Raw genomic sequence first — 20251 nt, forward strand, 5'->3', positions numbered from 1 at the left:
TCTGTGTAGCAGCAGTGCCCTGTGGGGCTGAAAATAAAGACGAGGAGAACACGGTTTCTTATTACTAAAGCCTGTCCCCAACCCCTTCCCGGTCTGGACTCTTCTCCGAAGCATGCTGATCCACGTCTGCATGCTCTACAGGCATAGGTCTACCTTTTCTCTCTCCCCCTTACCTTCTCTCACAGCCCCCCTCCCTCTGTCCTGTCACTAGTTGTACTGCAGGTTTCCAGGGGAATGCTCGGGGTTGTGTTCTGTATGATTAGGTCCAAATGCAGTGGTGTGTTCAAATAGATTTGCATTGAATCGGGGCAAGCATGCTGTCTCAATGCCAGGAGGTGACACTGTGAGTGTGTGTGAGTGTGGCATCTCTATTTTCCCCCTCTCTCTCTCTGTCTTATATGCATATGAGAGATCACAACGATAATATGGGTGGTTCGTGTAAATGTTACTTATCTTTCTCTATAATTCTTAATCTTTGATATGCTGCATTATTGACGATTGTCAACAACCTCCACTGTAATAATTATGTTTTGTTTTTACATTTGTTAATACTTCAATCTTTAACCACAAATGTTCTAAACTTGTTGTACTGTGATTCTTTAACTCACCCTGCACTTACACAACTCTGCCTCGGTAATGATCCTGTCTACCTCAGCTGTACCATGGTAATAACCTCCATTTGTCCCTCTGTCTCCCAGGGAGGCTATCCTGCCGCTGCCTATCGCTTTGCTCAGCCTACTGCTGTAACCGGGGCAACTGCTGCCGCGGCAGCTGCTGCTTACAGTGACAGGTAAGAATAAGGAGGATCGTCTGAGGACTCAGAAAGCAGCAGCCTCGAAATGCAATAAGGTGGCCAGACTTTTACACAATAACATGCTAGGCTATGACTCACAGTAGATATTATTTAGTTTTGGTGGGTATTTATGATACACTTGATCTTTACAAGTCTTTTGTTTTGTGATTTGTAGTATCTCAGCCTATCTATGAGTCAGTGCAAGGTGTGTGTTTTATTCTCACTGTAACTATGTGCAGCTGAAATACATATGTGTTGGTATTCCTCTGGGACAGTTATGGGCGAGTGTACACTACAGATCCCTACCACGCTCTAGGTCCTGCTGCAGCTGCCTATGGAGTCGGTGCCATGGTAAGAGCCCCCCAGCCGCAACACTACAACAACAGGCTGGAAACTGAGTTATCTTCACTTTATGTAAATGTAGTTATTTACTTCTCACACATCTTTTTCACTGCTGTCTGTTGTTTAAAAACAGCTACATCTTCCTTTCCTTATTTCTAATTTCTCTTTATCTCTCTCCCTTTCTCTCTCCTCCAGGCTAGTTTATATCGGGCTGGATACAGTAGGTTTGCGCCGTACTAAACAGCACTCGCACCATGGAATTCCACATTTCTGAACCTCTTCATTTGGAAAGAGCTCCCCTCCATTTTCTACGGGTGGTAGTATTAACCCATGTGTTTTGGAAAAAGGTCATCCACTCAAGATAAACTCAACTGTAACTCGGCTTGCTTCAACGGTCACACTCAGTGACATAGTAATGAACGAATGAAAACTGCCTGTGAATTTCAAGACTGGCAACAATAACTGAAGACAACTGTGGGAAGAACAAGAATGGTTCCATAAAAAACACTATTGGACATGAATGGAGAAATTGCTGCCCACCAGTAACTTTTTACACTACATCACTACAAACCTTTGCTCCTAATAGTCTGTGGTAATAATACTCAAATGTAAAATGCACACATATGTACACAGCTCAATGTGTTAATACGACCTAAAAGTAGGCCATCACTAGCCTAAAATCTTAGGTCCTTTATACGAAACACTACATTGACAAAAAAAACTGCCCAGTGGAGGAATCCCATCAGTTAAACAATGAGCACATCCAAGCTGTTTTTTTAAAGAACCTGTTCAACAAAAAGGTGAATGGCACGAAGAAAAGCAAAAGTAGCAAAAAGTCCATCATCTGAACTACAAAAGCTGAGCGACAACGCAGTTAAATCTAGGGAACAGCTGTTGCTCTGAAAATGATTAGAGAAATCCAAACAGTCTACCATTACATTACATTACACCACCAACCCAACTGTAAAGGACAAAAAAAGATAAATGGTGTGAAATGACAAGGAAAAAGAAACAAAATTACTTGTTTTTGTTCTGCATTACCTCCGTTTTTCTTTTCTATAATTGTCTATGAAAAAGCATTGCTTAAAATGATTATTGTTATATAATGTGGATGCAATGAAATTACATCCACTATCATCATCATTTTCCAGTTGATTAATACTGCTATTGCTGGTCTAAGTATTATGATTATGATTCTTACTGTAGTTGAAACTATAATGACACGTCTTTTGATCTGTATCATGTATCCTTACTATCATATACCTACATTATCTTCATTTTTCCTTTTGAAAATATTGTACAACACAACTCCTTATACATGTTCTCTTTACTAGACTATATGACATTCCAGGTGTAGCATCAGAATGGTGACTGAACGGGGTAAAAACATTGAAAGTGTCTGGGCATAGCTAACATGCTGTAGAAACCAGTCATGCAAGCTGGACCCAGCTATTTACAGATAAGGGGATTAGGGGTTTGAGGGAACAAACCAGATGGTAGGAAACATATGAGAGTTACAAACACTACAAGTTGATGTTACTTTTGGTTTCACCATTTTTAATATATATTTTCTGTCAAATTGACACAAATACAGACACGCGGGAAGTGAAACAACGTAATGTTCACCCAATGCAATCTTCCTCCCTCCTAAGTCTTTGGGAATGTTCTAGTCCAGTATGTATTAAAGTCACTGCCTCAATGCTACTTTAAGGTACAGGAAGTGGCCAACAAAAATATATAAATAGTCTTTGACCTATTATGTATCTCCATATACTCTGAATATGTTATTGCTATTGTTTGTCTTTTGGATCCAAAGATTCTCTAAAAGCACATTTGTTGGTCAAGTGTACACATTTATTATACTTTTTCTGATTGTTCTTGCTGTTATTTTAGCTGTTTTTCTATTTTATGGTGGGTTCAAAGTGCTCCCTTTCAGTTTGCTGATGGTGGTGTTTTAAAAGCACCGTGTCCTAGAACATGTTATCTGAGAAGTGGAGAGGGAAGATGGGGGCAAACATGAATTTATTTACATCATTTTATAGCAACAGATTAATAAACTTAAAATCCCCAAAATACATTTGGGAACTGGCAAAGTTGGTCTTTTAAAACAGGGCTGCTGAATGTGCCGAGGGGTTTTGATGAAGTGGTCCCAGGCAGATGATAACCCAACATTTTACACTGCCTTAAATATAACATTTAGGAGTCCACAGTAGACTTGAGAGGAGAGTTTGGCATTTTGATAGAGAATAAATGTCAGACTAGAGTGAGTGTGATGGTGAAACAAAGTGTTCTGTTCCACACCATTTTAAAGAGCCCCACATGCCTCCTTTTTCCAGTTGGGAGTGAGTGTGTAGTTCAGGAACAGTTGTAGGGTGGAGGACCCAGGTAAAGAGCTGAGCCACAAACCACCTGTTGACATGATGATTACCATGTTAATAGCTGTTTTATCAGGCCGGCAGGGATGCATACAGCCACATTAGTTATTCTGTGGAGTATTTATGCCATGATATCATAACAATAAGAATTTTGAACTTCTCTTAAAAAGTATTAAAAGTATCAGTATGCATGTTTCTGTGAGAAGGACAGGGTCAAATGTCATTTCATTTGTTGCATGAATCAAAACAATTTCTATGGAAAGGAGGCTATGTGAAATATGAAGTCAGGATCGAGAGGGGTTTCAACATAGTCCACTTGAGTTTGTTTCTAGTTGGGGGGGGGGGGGGGATAATGATATGTAAAATACTGCCTGTTTTAAGTTTATGCCTGTGTTATCTATGTTCTTCTGTGGTCATGGTATCATTTGAATTACCAGTTTATATCTCTTAGTTCAATTTTAATTTGGAATGTTTAACCCCTGCAGTTTTTTCCTTTGAAGTATGTTAAGTAACCAATGATGTTGTCCCACCATGCACACAGCAGTTCAGCACAGACTGCTCTATGGCACAGCAACTGACCATCCCTCCATAACCTTCCACTTGTTACCCAGCAGTGGAGACTCCCATGTGCCCGCTCACGGCTGCTGTGATCACCTTAGACTCAGATGTGTGTCTGACTTACCCCTGCACTGTGCTGAAGTCAACCTAGTGGGAGTTGTTGGACAGGGATTTCATGAGTTGGAATTGCATGTGACTTTTTTGTTTTCACATGTGCATTGCTAAGCTCATTGATCCAAGTGATATTTTTTTTATTTCCTTCAAGTGGCTTGTGTATTTCTCTTCATTTTTTTCCATCTTCATGTTTGCCTTCTATTTCCTGTCATTGTTATTGAATGTACATAATAAACGGTTTGGTTTTTATACTCTTCTTTTCTCAACTACTTATTTGGGTAAAATGCTTGGTAGATTTTGTTGCCTTTGATTATTTGTATGTAATCATAGGGTATGGAATGGCCACACAGGCCATACCTATTGTTCACTAGTAGTAGAGCTGGTGGCAACTATGCCAACTTAAACTCTAAAGTAGCTCATTTTCTCTAACCAATCTCGCATTGCATCTAAAGTTCATGTGAATGTCTGGGTTGAGTTTGGAGGAAATCTCATATCCCTGTTAATTGCTCTAATGCACAAGAGGCTAATTGCCAATTTGATGACATGCACTTCCAGGTGATTGAAGTAGGACTAATTGAAAGGATTACATTGAGGGCTGTTTGATCAGTGACACAATAAAGCACATGGATCCACTGAATTATTGAGGTATTGACCCGACTGACTCACCCACTATGAGATGACCATGATGGCTATAGGCAGGCAGAGTAGAAAGTTATATTGCTCTCATGTTATTCCTAGAGCGCTACAGATCTATCATTGATATCAGTAAACTGCTATTTGCATGGGGAAATGGGTGGCTCAATAATGGTATGAACATTGAGGTAAATTGAATCCCACCAACAATAATTCACATCTTGTACAGTGTCACCTAGTGGTGAAAACCGTAGTACCACTCAGTCTAGCTTGTGCTTCTTTTTGTGAGAATGAATCAGCCCTCTGCTGTTAGATATGCCTAACAAATATACATTTTAACATTCCATTTGAATAACACTTTTTCAAACGGCACAATATGCATAACATTGATTTAAACATGCATTTCTAAAGTGGGATGTAAAAAAAACCCAATGGCATCCACCTTTACGTAAGATGTTAAGACATGATGACAAGGGTCTATTTTATCGCTGCCAGGTCCTTTCTCTCCTCTCCTTCACACATGCCTGGCGCTGCCCCTGCCCATCCCTGCAGTTTGGCACCCTGATACAGACACATTCACGCCTCCTGCCTGAGACTATTAGACACTGTCTCTGGTGTTTTCAAGCAGCATGTTGCAAAAAGACTCTTGTCACATTAGTTCAGATTCAGTAACTTCATTCTATCTGGATCCAGCCTGAGTAAAGAAACATTAAATTAATCAATTGGGGCCTTAGTCACGTAATTATGGGAATCATGTTGCAATGCAGGTTCTATTCAAGAAATATACATTTGTAGCTGAACTTCCAAAACATTTCTGGGCCATGTGAGAGTGCGTGTATAAATCAAATTGTATTAGTCGCATACACCCGCAATAGCATCTGCTAATATGTGTAACGTTTTTGTTTTTTTCTGTCTTTGTCTTTGTGTGTGGGTGTGTGTACATGAAAAGCAATGTGATCTTAATCAGACAGGCTGTGTCCATAGTATACATCATAGGGCTCGCTGATGTTGGTGGTCTGAGGACGAGGGATGGAGTAATCTTTGTCAGGATCTATTTCCTGAAACACAAACATAGTGTAGTAAATCATGTCAATTAGTTGTTCAGCATTACATATACATGGCTTGTAATGGCAAGGGTCATATTCTTTTGTAAGATGTTATTTATCTTTTATGAACAATACACAACATAAACATACGAATGACAACATCATTCAAACATCAACTACATTACACCTGCCCAGACCCACGAGCACACAACCCCATCTCCAGCGCCCGCATCACTTTCCTCCACATGGCCTGAAACGACACCATTTTCTTTCTCTCCGTAGCCCACGTGTTTTCAATGTTGAAATAATAAATATACTTTTCCATTGTGTTAATGATGGTGAATTGATTGATTTCCACATTTTTAGTAAACGTTTTTTCAAGATGAGTGATGAGAAGAGAATTGTCCATGGAAAACAGAAAGGAAAATGCCGCACACTGCTGCTCACGCTCCCAGGTGCTATTTATTTATAACAACGTTTCGACAAGTTTTCATCAGGCATCCACGTAAAGTACCTGGATGTGCGTATGTTGTTCAGTTTTTGTAAGAGAATCATCCAAACCACCGTGTATCTCACTACACCCCCATGTGCCATGTCTTGAAATATGCAGACAGACGGATTAAAAGTACATTTACATTGTAATACTTCAGACCGCAAACTTTCTAGCTCCGCCCACAACTTCTGGATTTAATAGCATTCCCAGAAGGCATCGAATATTGATTGTTAGTTTTACACTTAAGACACGACTCTACACTTGTGCTGTAGAATTTGTGAATTTTGACTCTTGTATAATACAATTCTATACATTATTTTATACTGGATTAAGCGTGCATTTTTGTTAGTTATTCTTTATTACAACATGCTGATTCTCGTTCCTATTAATCACCCAGTAAGCCCAGAGCCATTTTGACGCCTACTCACTGTCATTGAGAATCCAGACTCATATGGTGATTGGAAAACGGGGTCTTGTTTTCTGCCTGGGGAAGAGAACACAATACAATGACTCAATTATCTGCAGATTCCATACAGTGAGTATTAAAGTGACAGATTGTGTAATTAACCTCATATGTCATATTTTATTCATTGGAGTGAGTCCATATACTGTATAATGTAGCTCTTCCATGCTAACTTATTAGTACTGTACCACCAGTCCATTTTCTGTGTTTCTAATGTTATGTTGCCGATTAACTAAACGTAGACATGCAGTACAGTACTTTTCCCTGCTTTACTCCTTTCCAGTGCTACTGTTTCTCACTTATCCGTTCCTCACCGTCGTTCTCAAAGCTTCTGTTCTCCCTCCCTTCTTTCGGGCTCCCCAGCCCTGGCAGGTTGGCGTTGGGACTGGTCCATCCGCCAAAGTCTAGGGGGCCCTCCTTTGAGCTGGCCTCCCACCTGCAGAGGAGAACCACTTGGGCTAGTCCGTGACCCAGCAGTAGGACCCAGCCGTTGGCCACCAGGGCTATACTCAGCACCGGGTCATCCCACTGCGGCCGCCGGCCCATCTCCATGTTACCCCGGGTCAGCAGGGCGATCCACACCACCCAGATGGCAGCAGACAGCAGCAGGGTGAGGCAGAGCAGCGTGGCCTGGACCTGGCTCTGTCGGCGGCTGCCTCCGCTGTAGCTATAGCTGTAGGTGAGACAGGAGCGGCAGAGGCAGCACAGGGAGAGGACCAGGCCAGCGGCCAGCAGAACCAGCACGTAGATGAGCAACATGACATACTCCCCCTGGAAGTACTGGCAGGGATGGCCGTCCCGCAGCAGCACGATTATCAGCCACTCTGTAGCGATGACCACCTGGAGGGTGAAGAGGGCCAGGGCCACCCCAGCCTCCCCCCAGCCTCGGGCCACAGAGAAGCCCAGCAGGGCCAGGCAGCGAGCCAGCAGGCAGGAGAAAGCCAGGGAGAACAGCACCCCGAACAGGAAGAGGCGCGTGGGGCATGTCTGGTTGGTGAGGCGGATGACAAAGGCAAAGGTCAGGGCAAAGACCCCCGCTGTGCTGAGCAGGAACAGAGCCATGGAGGCTACGCTCCCCCCGATGCCCCTGCGCTGGCGGGACGACACACACATCCACAGGGTCCAGAACAGCAGCCCCACCAGCAGCCCTGAACTGACCACAAAACCCAGTGAGGCCAGGCTCTCCACTACGATACCCCACGCCGCCTGACGGTCACACAGGTAGGAGTACACGGGGTCCAGATCCGCCCCACACCCCAGGATTGCATCCTGGGAAGTGAAGTTTGAGGAAGAGTTGCGCTGGAGGAAGGAAGTGGTGCCTTGGTTGATAGTGGATTTTACAGTGGGATTGTTAGTGTTGGTATTGGGGATAGCATTAGAGCTAGTGGCAGCACTGGGATGGATGGTTTGGTTGAGGGTGCCAGCATTCAGTGTGGTCTGACATGTGCTGGGAAGTGGGATATTGAATAGTAGGATGAGAAAAAGAGATTTGTGTGTCTGGAATGGAAAGACCATCCTTTTGTTTTGCTTTGTCTGCATGTTGTTGTGTCCTTCCTCTCTGGTTTTCTGTTTTGATGGTATACTCCCTGCTCAGATGGGCCTTTGCTACCTGGAAAAAGTAGCATCCATGAGAGCATGTATTTTTGACTCTGAATATCTTTATTTATAGAGCATCGCGGTATTTAGGACAATGAAATCAATTAAGGTGCTTTTTAATAAAGATCAGAGAGAGAGAGTGCTAAGGGATTGTAACACCCAGGAGAGAGAGAGAGAGAGAGAGAGAGAGAGAGAGTGAGTAGCCAGACATGCCAGGACAGGGAAATAACTTTGTGTACACGGTAAGAACAGAGGAATTAGGAGTTATTTCATTGGGAATTGGTTCTAGATACTCTACATCAGAGATGGGCTTGGAGGGAGTCGGGGCCACAGAAAATCTGAACTCATCATGAGGTGCTGCAGTTGCTCGCGGGTCTGCGTACCCACATTGTTTTACAGATCATTTCCTGCAATTCTACACATTTTGCCGTAGGGTGGAGAGAAATTATTATATCTGAGTGACTAACATAATCATAGTATTATACTGTATTTTATACAGGACAGTTTAGATAGCTGGCTGCAAAACTAACTTAGGGATCTAAAAAATGTTATCTGACATGGGCTAATTGACTGACTATCAGTGCTTTACATGACAAGAGAATAACTGCTGATGCACAACCACATTTCGAAATTGCACCTTGTATATTCCACTATTTTAACTCGCAGCAGTAAATTGAAACCCCAACAAATTGGGACATCCCATTGCCCATCCCTGCTCTACACAGAGTAAAAATATAGACTACATGAACTCATAAAGCCGTGTGAAACCAGGAAAGAGGGAAATAGGGAGTGAGCGTGACAGCGAAATACAAATGCAGGGGGGGGGAGAAGCCAGAGATATACCCTCCTGATAGTTGATTGTCACTTCCTCTAGTTCATAACAGAGCCCTTGTTTCAGTGTCAGAGATTCAAATATGACATTTAATATGCTTATCGCTGGGTAAATATGGCCCTGGCCCCTTTATTTAACCCTTAAGGATAACTCTGTTTTCTACAGAGGGCAGGAGATGAAACCTCTAAAAGTCACTAAAACATCTCTATCAACTATCTTTACCGATTATTTCAGGAACATGTTTATGTGGTTGGTAATTTGTTATATAACACAAACACATATTTAATAAAACAATTGTTTTGAATGTTTTTCAATTGATTGGGTCGTTGAATTGGTTGACAGTAACAACAGTCTAAAGAATAATGATTAATTGTCATCCAACAACAGGAGACTTGACGGAATCGCTGCTTCAACTGTTTACTTTCAATCTTGTGGGCAACATTTTTACTGTAAAACAACAAACTCTTCCTGTGGCAAAACAGGCGGCAAACAAATGGCTACTTTCAAACTAGCAAAGATGAGTAACATGAATTATTTACCCTTTATCCCGAGGCTTCAGTGCCTCCACCTCTGTGGTCGGTGGTTATTTCTGATCCTACTTGTAGTTCCACTTGAGATTTGCAATAAACTCTCAGCTGATGCATCAGTAGACAGTCATCTATGTATGAACGTGCCTCCTAACTCAAGGATGTTCCCATATCATTTACAGGCAGTGCAAGAGGGAGGGAGGGAAAGCAGGAAGAGAGGAATGAGAGAGGGAGTAAATTCTTTTGGAAATGAAAGATGATGATTTTATTCACATCACCCACATTTACATCTAGTGGTGAAGCGATAGGAGAGAAGTTTGGACTGACCCACCCTTTACTTCCCCTCCTCTCACTCTCTTTTTCTTAGTGTATCTCACAAAACAGCAAAGTATAGGTGGGGCTCGAATCCCTGGACGCTATGGAACAGGCACTGATACACATTGACACACGCACACACACACACACGCACGCAAGCACGCACATGCACACACATACAGTATCAAGGACATGCTAACGTTGAACATCTAGCTATGAGAGTTGACCACGTGATTGGAAATTATATGCATAGGCCCAGATTTGAATGCCAGGTCATCATAAATAATCACACTGCTGGTTGCTATGTTACAGAGAGAGGTCAGAGGTTAGGGGGAGGGTTTCCACTAGTTACTACAACCACAAACTAGAAATGGGATAATTTGCTCTTTGGTTTTAATTTAAGGTTAGGGTTAGACATAATTATGGTTAGGATTAAGGTTAGGTTTAAAATCTCATTTTTGTAGAAATAGACATGGTTTATTCTTTTGTGGCTGTAGTAAATAGTGATGACCGAGGAGGAGACTGAATAACACAACTGACTCATTTAACTGTCCCTGAGACTAACAGTAACCACTTAGACATAACCTCACAACATTGATACCCCTCAGGGAGGGAGAATGCCTTCCAATGGGTCTCTGTATGAACAAGCCCGTGCTGAGCTCCTGGGATCAAGTCTGTACAGGCAAGGACGTTCTGTAAGGTGTGTGTAAATGGAGCAGAGTGGATCAACACTGAAGCTTTCATAGAGACAGACACAAAGGCCGGGATAGTTTGTCTGTTCACAGTATATGATTTCCATAAGCTTCAGGGACCTAGGAAAATAATATACAGTATCAGCAGACTATCAAGAGTTACTAAATACATATTAAAGCACAGGGAGGGCTTGGCCGGTAGGGATATCCTTGTCTCATCGCGCACCAGCGACTCCTGTGGCGGGCCGGGCGCAATGCTCGCCAACCAAGGTTGCCAGGTGCATGGTGTTTCCGCGGCTGACTTCCGGGTTGGATGCGTGCTGTGTTAAGAAGCAGTGCAGATACACAACCTGGGTTGGATTGTGTATCGGAGGACGCATGACCTTCAACCTTCGTCTCTCCCGAGCCCGTACGGGAGTTGTAGCGATGAGACAAGATAGTAGCTACTAAAAACAATTGGATACCACGAAAAAGGGGTAAAAATAAATAAATGATAGTCCCACTAAGCGCAAACCAGATGGGATGGCGTATCGCTGCAGAACGCTGTGGTAGCCATGCTGGTTAAGTGTGCCTTGAATTCAAAATAAATCACAGTCACCAGCAAAGCACCATCACACCACCTCCTCCATGCTTCACGGTGGGAACCACACACGCGGAAATCATCCGTTCACCTAATTTGCGTCTCACAACCAAAAATCTCAAATTTGGAGTCATCAGAAAAAGCACAGATTTCCACCCCTTTTTCGTGGTATCCAATTGCTCGTGTTTCTTGGCCCAAGCAAGTCTCTTCTTATTATTGGTCTCTTTTATTAGTGGCTTCTTTGCAGCAATTTGACCATGAAGGCGTGATTCACACAGTATCCTCTGACCAGTTGATGTTGAGATGTGTCTGTTACTTGAACTCTGTAAAGCATTTTTGGGGCTGCAATCTGAGGTGCAGTTAACTCTAATGAATTTACCCTCTGCTGCAGAGGTAACTCTAGGTCTTCCTTTCCTGTGGCGGTCTTCATGAGAGCCAGTTTCATCATTGCGCTTGGTTTTTGCGACTGCACTTGTAACGGCAGATTTCCTCTTCGTCTGAAGAGGAGTAAGGATCGGACCAAGATGCAGCGTTGTAAGTGTTCATGACGATTTATTAAAAACTAACTGAACACTGAAATACAAAACAATAAACGATGTGATGAAAACCGAAACAGTACCGTGTGGCGACAAACACTCACACGGAAACAAACACCCATCACAAAGGGACCAAGCGGCATGGTAACGGGCAGCAGCAGCGGCCGAAATTTCAGGACTCCTGGACATGGGAGGGGATTTTAAACGGAGAAGGACCCTGGGCACAGGCTGGGGAATATCGCCGTCCCAAAGCAGACCTGGAGGCAGCGAAAGCTGAGCGGCGGCAATATGAGGAGGCAGCACGGCAGCGCGACAGGTACGAGAGGCAGCCCCAAAAATGTTTTTTGGGGGGGGGGGTGGCACACGGGAAGTGTGGCTAAGCCAGGTAGCAGACCTGAGCTCACTCCTCGTGCTTTTTATAAGCAGTGCGTTACTGGTCAGGCACTGTGTTATGCGGTTAAGCGCACGGTGTCGCCAGTATGTGCCCATAGCCCGGTGTGCTATAAGTCAGCCCCCCGAAAGTGTCATGCGAGTGTGGGCATCCAGCCAGGGCGTATGGTGCCTGCTGAGCATGTCTGGTCGCCAGTACACCGTTTCGGTCCAGGGTATACTGCGCCGGGTCTGCGTGCTGTGTCTCCGGGGCGCTGGGAGGGTGCAGTGCGTCCTATGCCTGCGCTCCGCTCATGCCGGGCAAATGTGGGAGTGGAGCCTAAGGGAGAGGTGTGCGTAGTAGGCACTAGATCGCCAGTGCTTACCCACAGCCCGGTTCAATCTGTGCCTGCACTTTGGAGGGTCCGGGCTAGAGTAGTTATCCAGACTGGGGGAGTGGTGCCAAGGCTGCGCACCAGAGCTCCAGTGCTCCCCCACAGCCTGGTCGTTCAGGTGCCTCCTCCTTACACCAAGCCTCCTCGAGGTCTCCCCAGGTGTCTCCTCCCTACAGGTGCTCCCTGTTCAGCGCCGCCTGAGCCGCCCATCTGTCCAGCACCGCCTGAGCCGTCCGTCTGTCCAGCACCGCCTGAGCCGCCCGTCTGTCCTGCGCCGCCTGAGCCGCCCGCCTGTCCAAAGCCGCCAGTCAGCCAGGAGCCGCCTGACACGCCAGTCAGCCAGGAGCCGCCAGAGCCGCCAGCCAGGAGCCGACAGAGGCGTCAGCCAGTCCGGAGCTGCCCTTCAGTCCGGAGCTGCCATTTAGTCCTGAGCTACCCTTCAGTCCTGAGCTACCCTTTAGTCCTGAGCTACCCCTCAGTCCGGAGCTGCCCCTCAGTCCGGAGCTGCCCCTCAGTCCAATGGGGCCCTTTAGTAGGGTTGCCAGTCCTAGGTTGGTGGCGAGGGTCGTCGTTCCTAGGAGGGCATAGAAGCGGACTAAGACTATGGTGGAGGAGGGTCCACGTTCAGCGCCAGAGCTGCCACCGCGGACAGATGCCCACCCAGACCCTCCCCTATAGGTTCAGGTTTTGCGGCCGGAGTCCGCACCTTGTGGGGGGGGGGGGGGGGGGGGGGGTACTGTCACGCCCTGACCATAGTTTACTTTGCATGTTTATATGTTTTGTTTGGTCAGGGTGTGATCTGAGTGGGCATTCTATGTTGTATGTCTAGTTTGTCTGTTTCTGTGTTTGGCCTGATATGGTTCTAAATCAGAGGCAGGTGTTAGTCATTGTCTCTGATTGGGAACCATATTTAGGTAGCCTGTTTTGTCATTGTGGGTTGTGGGTGATTGTCTATGTTATGTTGCTTGTTAGCACAGTGTTTCTTTAGCGTCACTTTGTTGTTTTGTAGTGTTCAGTTTTTCCATTAGACGAGCACTTACCACGCCGCATCTTGGTCCTCCTCTCTATCTCCAGACGACATCTGTGACAGCACTTGAAGAAACTTTTAAAGTTCTTGACATTTCCCGTATTGACTGACCTTCATGCCTTAAAGTAATGATGGATTGTCATTTCTCTTTGCTCATTTGAGCTGTTCTTGCCATAATATGGACTTGGTCTTTTACCAAATAGGGCTATCTTTTGTATACCACCCCTACCTTGTCACAACACCTGATTGGCTCAAACACATTAAGAAGGAAAGAAATTCCACAAATTAGGCACACCTGTTAAATTAAATGCATTCCAGGTGACTACCTCATGAAGCTGGTTGCAAGAATTCCAACAGTGTGCAAAGCTGTCATCAAGGCAAAGGGTGGCTACTTTGAAGAATCTCAAATATAAAATAGATTTTGATTTGTTTAACACTTTTTGGGTTACTACATGATTCCATGTGTTATTTCATCGTTTTGATGTCTTCACTATTTTTCTACAATGTAGAAAATAGTAAAAAAATTAAGGAAAATCCTTGAATGAGTAGGTGTCTCCAAACGTTTGATTGGTACTGTACATTTGTTAAAGTTTCAAACTACAGTATGTTATGGTGGAGCAATGTAGAAAAAATATGGTTGAATTATATGCTTATGAATGTTCATTGCTGTTCTTAATGAATGTTCTTTAAAAGAATGTCAGATGTTAGTGAAAATTATAACACACTCAGATTTTCATTTTATACCCCATCATGGAAGGGGTTGTATTTTCTCATATTTTCTCAGAGATGTCAGAAGAGCAAAGGACAACATGAGTATTGAAAATAAAAACTTTAATGGATCTATCAGGACATACAATCACACATACACATTCCGTCATATAAATGTGTTTGTAACACATCAATATATTTATATTATGTTTGGTGGCATACCGTACACTAAGAAGGGGGCGGTGTTGTAGCACCACAGGGATAACAGGGAATGCCTTCACCATAATAGTCTATGACAAAGCATCACACACCCTCCTCCCTGGTCTCATCCCTTTCGTTTCCTGTGTGTTCACAGTAGCATGCCTTAGTAAAAAACACAATGCAAAAAAAAGAGATTGGGGTAAAAAGGGAGGGTAAACGAAGGTAAAAGTTGCATTGGAAACAGAGACATATTTACAGTTCTGTAGTAGACTATAAGCAAGTACAAGCTAGTCATAGCTAGTCTTTGCTTGCTTCCATTGCTGTGGTTGATGGTTCACAGAGGAATTGGGGGACTAACGGGATCTGAGTGGTTACAAAAGGATAGAGGGAAGGGGGAGCCGAGGTAGGCTAATGTAGAGAGGGGTGGGGGTGGTCTTGTTGTATCACATCAAGTATCTCTTATGTCCTGTATAAAATACAGTATAATACTATTATATGATAATAATACAAATAAACAGTTCAGTGTTCCGTCTGCCTACCGTATGTGGTCTTTCAGGCCGCAGTGCCTGACCACAACAGACTTAAGAACAGCGTGGAGTGACGAGACGACTTTAGGGGGATGGCCAGTCGCCTTATGGTGGCGCGCCAGACTAACACAGAAGGAAAGGGTCAAGAGCGTAGAGGTTAAGGGAAGGCAGGAGGCAGTAGTCTTAGATGATTCCATATTTGGCCAGATCACTGAGCTCCATGTCGCCGTAGGCCTCCCATGGGCAGACCACTGCTATGTCTAGAGAAAATGAGAGAGGGAGAAATAATTACTATTGATTGTCCAGTTGATTAAAAAGGGCAAGGAACACTTGTTGGTTGTCTTGGTTGTCGGTATACAGTGCCTTCAGAAGGAATTCCACATTTTGTTGTGTTACAGCCTGAATTGAAAATGGATTAAAACACACAATACCCCATAATGTCAAAGTGGAATTATGTTTTTCAATTTTTTTACTAATTAATTAAAAATTAAAATCTGAAATGTCTTGAGTCAATACATTTTCTTGGATGGACTCACTCTGTGTGCAATAATAGTGTTTAACATCATTTTTAAATTACTACTTAATCTCTGTACCCCACACATAAAATTATCTGTATGGTCCCTCAGTCGAACAGTAAATTTCAAACTCAGATTCAACTTCAAAGACCAGGGAGGTTTTCCGATTCCTCATCACAAAGAAGGCACCTATAAAATAATAAAAGCAGACATTGAGTATCCCTTTGAGCATGGTGAAGTTATTAATTTCACTTCGGATGGTGTGTCAATACACCCAGTCTTTACAAAGATACAGGCGTCCTTCCTAACTCAGCTGCCGGAGAGGAAGGAAACCGCTCAGGGATTTCACCATGAGGCCAATGGATCAACAACATTGTACTTACTCCACAATACTAACCTAATTGACAGAGTGAAAAGAACGACCTCTGTACAGAATAAAAAATATTCCAAAACATGCATCCTGTCTGCAACAAGGCGCTAAAGTAAAACTGCAAAAAATGTGGCAAAGCAGTTCACTTTTTGTCCTGAATACAAAGTGTTATGTTTGGGGCAAAACCAATACAACAATTACTGAGTACCACTCTCCATATTTTCAAGTATAGTCGTTGTTGCATCATGTTATGGGTATGCTTGTAATCGTTAAGGACTGGGGAGTTTACAGGGTAAAAAGGAAACGGAATGGAGAACAGGAAAAATCCTAGAGGAAAACCTGGTTCAGTCTGCTTCCACCAGACACTGGGAGATGAATTCACATTTCATCAGGACAATAACTTACACTGGAGTTGCTTACCAAGAAGACAGTGTATGTTCCTAAGTGTTACAGTTTTGACTTAAATCTGCTTGAAAATGGTTGTCTAGCAATGATCAACAACCAATTTGACAGAGCTTAATTTTGAAAAGAATAATTGGAAAATATTGTGCAAAACTCTGAGACTTAACAAGAAAAACTCACAGCTGTTATTGCTGCCAAAGGTGATTCGAACATGTAATTGACTCAGGGGAGTGAAAACTTATGTACTTATACTTATTTTCATTACATTTGCAAAAATGTCTCAAAAGATGTTTTCACTTTGTCATTGTGGGGTATTGTATGTAGATGTGTGATCATTTTTTATTTATTTAATCCATTTTGAATTCAGGCTGTAACAACTAAATGTGGGATAATTCAAAGGGGTATGAAGACTTTCTGAAGGCACTGTATACTGAAAGTAGAAATACAAATATATAGATGAACAAACATGACTACTGATGATTGCAGATGAAATGTCAAAGTTACCTGTGCCAAGACCCTCCATGCCTGGGATGTCATCACCAAATCTGCAATTGACAAGGAAACATGTTAGTATCTTACAGATTCTAGAATTTGTCTGTCTGCATTTATAAAAGTTTGAGAATGTGAGAAAATTGAGTGCTTGTTCGTGTGAATATGTGGAACGGTTGAGTGTGGAGTTTGTGTGTATCTGTGAATGTGTGATGACAGAGAGAGATTCTCACCCTTTCTGGCCAGGCTTGGGGGCCTTGCTCTTGAATGTACGGGTTTGCCTCTGCTTGAACTTGGGGGGTCCCTTCTTGGGGGTGGTGGGGCCAGCTGTTCCGGCGGGCGTTGCCAGGGCGCTTCCTGCAGGGGGAGCTGTGTTCATTTCTGCTGAGGTCTGACACAGAGAGAGACAGAGATTGTTACAAGACTGTACATAATATAACATTTGAAATGTCTCTATTCTTTTGACATTTTTGTGAGTATAATGATTACTCTTCATTTCTGATTGTTTATTTAATTTTTGTTTATTTCACTTGCTTTGGTAATGTCAACATGTTTTCCAAGCCAATAAATCCCATTAGAAAGAGAGAGAGTGCACTGTTATAGTGTTGGCCAGAAAATCTATAATTTCCCTCAATTTTGTATTATCCTCACGCCCATTTTCTACGTCTATCCCGGCTAGTTTAACTTCACTTCAGGTCTGTCCACCCCCCTTCTCTTCTTCTCTACTGCTGTCTGTCTGCTAATCTCTATCTCTCTGCCAGGCTCCCTCCAGCCACCTTACTGGTAATCAGGATAGATTAGGGGGATTTGGCTAAACAGCCAGATTATCTCTGATTCCATATAAAACCCAATTTGATGAATTGCCCTTCTTAAATCCCAGGAATGTCCTCTGTGTCACACGCAATTGCTTAGATCACAAAGGGAGGGGGGAAATCAACTCCTTAATTTCTCAGTCCCATAATATATTTTTCAAAACATCTTTCCCATTTGGGTTGGTACATTGTCTTGACCCTGGATACACTCCTTTCTTAGCATGGACATCTTCTTTTTGCATGTCTGATTTTACATTATCAATTATTTTGACCTGACTAAAGTATTGAATTGACTAGCCCCCACTAAATGTATATACATGCATATAGCATTGTAACACTAATGTAAATTAAATCTTCACTACTGTGCATCTGATTTAAGATCCCATTGGCCTTTGATGTCGTCAGGGAAAAAAAGGTTGATCCTTATGACTTACTTAGTAAGGATGTCGGGACGGGCGTCAGTAAATGATGGTATTGAGATCGGCAGTGGCTGGCCTACCAATCTCTTTAGTGGCTCAGACACTATACTGGACAACAGGTGAGGCCACACTCTGTCCTTGTTCCTGTTCCTCTTCATCCGTTTAAGCAGTATCCTCCTAATCTGTCTCCTGAGTACCCCCTTCCCTGAACCTGGGAGCTCCTTAATCCTGTTAACATAATGACGTGGATGGAGCTCACTTTACCAGGACACGGTATGTAACTCAACAGATGCTGCACCTTCATGAGATCACAGATCTGGCTCTCCCTATGCTGCTGCCTAATGCCCATCCAGAGTGGATAGAGATCTGTAAAGCTGTGCAAAAGCATCTGTTGTTGTGATTTCAGTCTCTGCTTCTAACAGGTAAGTCTAGCCTCTCTCTCTAGGAATGTGGTGTCTGCTCTCTCTCAGATATCTGCCTTCCACTGGACGCTTTGGATGCACATTGAAAATCCTGTCATTGTTTTACAACTTTTTAGATGTTGCACTGCAGTTTTCAAATTTCCCCCTAAAGGAGCAGAATTTGATTTCTGCAGGTCAACTGTTTCTACAGTCACATCATTTATCAATTGATTGGAACAAATGTTTCCCCACCTAGTTCCCACTGCACTATTATAAAACACATCTCAGCTGTTCCAATATCAACACTAGCATACCACTGAGTGTGAAGCAATGCATTGGGCATGCCTTAATGGTACTCTAGTATGGACATTGGAACTTGCTGCTTCTAATGTGCCAATGATTTTAGAGTCAAGATGCACACGTTTGTAGCTATGTGGACTTCTGTCTACCACACACATGGATTCCACATTTCACTTCCCAATCTGAAAGCACACTCATTGCTATCATGCTAGAATTCTCAATTGAGCAGGTGAGCTACAATTACATATGCATGTACATTCTGCATCATGGCTACAGGTGTTAGATTTGCATGAGTCAATCAATCACAATCTTAGATGTTCCTGCTTGATACTCTTGGAAATCTTCCTTTACACTTCTTTTACAAGTTATGTGTACTCATACTGTAGCACTAATGTATTCATCTATTTTAGCAACAAGTAATTAAGTAGTAATAATGTATTATTTCTAAGGAATAATAAAGAAAAGTAGCAATAAGGAGCCCCCCCCCCCCTGTAACTATTCCCCAGGTCGTTGTGGTAAATGAGAATGTGTTCTCAGTCAACTTACCTGGGAAATAAGGGTTAAATAAATAAATGCATAAAAAGTCTCTGCCTCACCTAATTTCACAAATGTTCCAAGGAGCTTCTGTCTCGAAATGAGAGCTACTGCTGCATGTCAGTCCAAGAGCAAAATGAACACAAGGAACCGGCCTTCGTTTAAATACCCCTGATTCTTAATCCTGCAGTCTCCTGGTTTCCAGTCACATGGTCTCCATAAAGGTCAGCCAGCTCCTTCACCACCCTCCCCCCACCTCCATTCCTGGACATCAGAGGGGTGGGGACATCAGTGAGGCAGGTCAATATGGTGTTTTTAACTAACTTATCCAATTAAGCCTTGGCACACCTGTGTCAAGCTTGTCAAAGGAGTCAACATTGTCTGTATGTGGTTGCGTTCCTGGTCCAGGTGATGAGTCTTGAAAGACAGTCTTTAAAGACTGTGTCATAGTTCTGAAATGTGTTTTAGATCAAATACAACAAACTGTAACAGTAGATAATTCCCAAATCCCTATAGTTTATACTCTAGACAGTAAAATTTAAGTGTAGCACTACTGAAGATCATTATACAACATCAAACTCTTTTTACCCCATTCATTTCTCCAGTGCTATTTGTATTAGTAATGAAGTGCAGCATGAATCAAAACCTCTGTATGGGGGGAGGGTGTAGTGTTGTATTTTACTTTCCCTTGTTGAATATGTGGTAAAAATGTTCATGTCCATGGGGAATAATTAGATGGGAAGGTGCCCATTTAATGGGGAAATGTACTTACTACGACTGTGATATGTGTTTGCCACCTAGCTATCTTAAGATGAATGCACTAACTGTAAGTCACTCTGGATAAGAGCATTTACTAAATGCATAAAATGTCAATGTAAATTAACCGT

General features: G+C 43.0%; 3 protein-coding genes across 9 annotated transcripts in view; 1 reads left to right on the forward strand and 2 right to left on the reverse strand.

Moving 5' to 3' along the window:
* The window catches only part of LOC115110466 (RNA binding protein fox-1 homolog 2-like), a 44603-nt gene extending 40172 nt beyond the window's left edge, over positions 1 to 4431 (forward strand). For 3 of the 6 annotated variants that reach the window (XM_065010178.1, XM_065010177.1, XM_065010176.1), the window contains exons 11-13: positions 699 to 790; positions 1069 to 1207; positions 1331 to 4431. In XM_065010178.1, the coding sequence (XP_064866250.1) occupies positions 699 to 790; positions 1069 to 1207; positions 1331 to 1375 (276 nt within the window). In that variant the 3' untranslated portion in view covers positions 1376 to 4431. Of the gene's footprint in view, positions 1 to 698; positions 791 to 1068; positions 1208 to 1330 lie in introns of those variants that run through there. The other 3 variants (XM_065010180.1, XM_065010179.1, XM_065010181.1) reach the window with 2 other exon arrangements.
* On the reverse strand, positions 3844 to 10022 carry LOC115110465 (G-protein coupled receptor family C group 5 member D-like). Its single transcript, XM_029636155.2, has 4 exons — positions 9785 to 10022; positions 7132 to 8426; positions 6783 to 6838; positions 3844 to 5873 (listed from the first exon to the last, which is right to left on the reverse strand). Exons 2-4 carry the CDS (start codon positions 8354 to 8356, stop codon positions 5775 to 5777), a joined length of 1380 nt encoding a protein of 459 aa, XP_029492015.2. The 5' UTR covers positions 8357 to 8426; positions 9785 to 10022; the 3' UTR covers positions 3844 to 5774.
* A 4478-nt stretch (positions 10023 to 14500) lies between these two features.
* Positions 14501 to 19526, reverse strand: LOC115110464 (retinal cone rhodopsin-sensitive cGMP 3',5'-cyclic phosphodiesterase subunit gamma-like). Of its 2 annotated transcripts, none has more exons than XM_029636153.2 (4): positions 19427 to 19526; positions 17132 to 17289; positions 16914 to 16954; positions 14501 to 15382 (listed from the first exon to the last, which is right to left on the reverse strand). In XM_029636153.2, exons 2-4 carry the CDS (start codon positions 17275 to 17277, stop codon positions 15306 to 15308), a joined length of 264 nt encoding a protein of 87 aa, XP_029492013.1. In that variant the 5' UTR covers positions 17278 to 17289; positions 19427 to 19526; the 3' UTR covers positions 14501 to 15305. The 2 variants fall into 2 exon arrangements, with proteins under 2 accessions (XP_029492013.1, XP_029492014.1); XM_029636154.2 differs by lacking the exon at positions 19427 to 19526 and adding an exon at positions 18145 to 18343.
* Positions 19527 to 20251: the final 725 nt, after the last annotated feature.

Source organism: Oncorhynchus nerka, linkage group LG26 (assembly GCF_034236695.1).
Source record: "Oncorhynchus nerka isolate Pitt River linkage group LG26, Oner_Uvic_2.0, whole genome shotgun sequence".
In the NCBI taxonomy this organism is placed as follows: Eukaryota; Metazoa; Chordata; class Actinopteri; order Salmoniformes; family Salmonidae; genus Oncorhynchus; species Oncorhynchus nerka.

What these genes read in the sequence shown, in the direction of transcription:
- LOC115110465 (XM_029636155.2), bottom strand. Translation starts at nt 8,356, where the DNA reads ATGCAGACAAAGCAAAACAAAAGGATGGTCTTTCCATTCCAGACACAC. An exon ending in CAGAAGCTTTGAGAACGACG is followed by an intron (nt 6,839 to 7,131) that starts GTGAGGAACGGA and finishes TCTCTTCCCCAG; the next exon opens with GCAGAAAACAAGACCCCGTT. An exon ending in AGTCTGGATTCTCAATGACA is followed by an intron (nt 5,874 to 6,782) that starts GTGAGTAGGCGT and finishes TTTGTGTTTCAG; the next exon opens with GAAATAGATCCTGACAAAGA.
- LOC115110464 (XM_029636153.2), bottom strand. Translation starts at nt 17,277, where the DNA reads ATGAACACAGCTCCCCCTGCAGGAAGCGCCCTGGCAACGCCCGCCGGA. An exon ending in CCCAAGCCTGGCCAGAAAGG is followed by an intron (nt 16,955 to 17,131) that starts GTGAGAATCTCT and finishes TGTCAATTGCAG; the next exon opens with ATTTGGTGATGACATCCCAG. An exon ending in CATGGAGGGTCTTGGCACAG is followed by an intron (nt 15,383 to 16,913) that starts GTAACTTTGACA and finishes CATTTTCTCTAG; the next exon opens with ACATAGCAGTGGTCTGCCCA.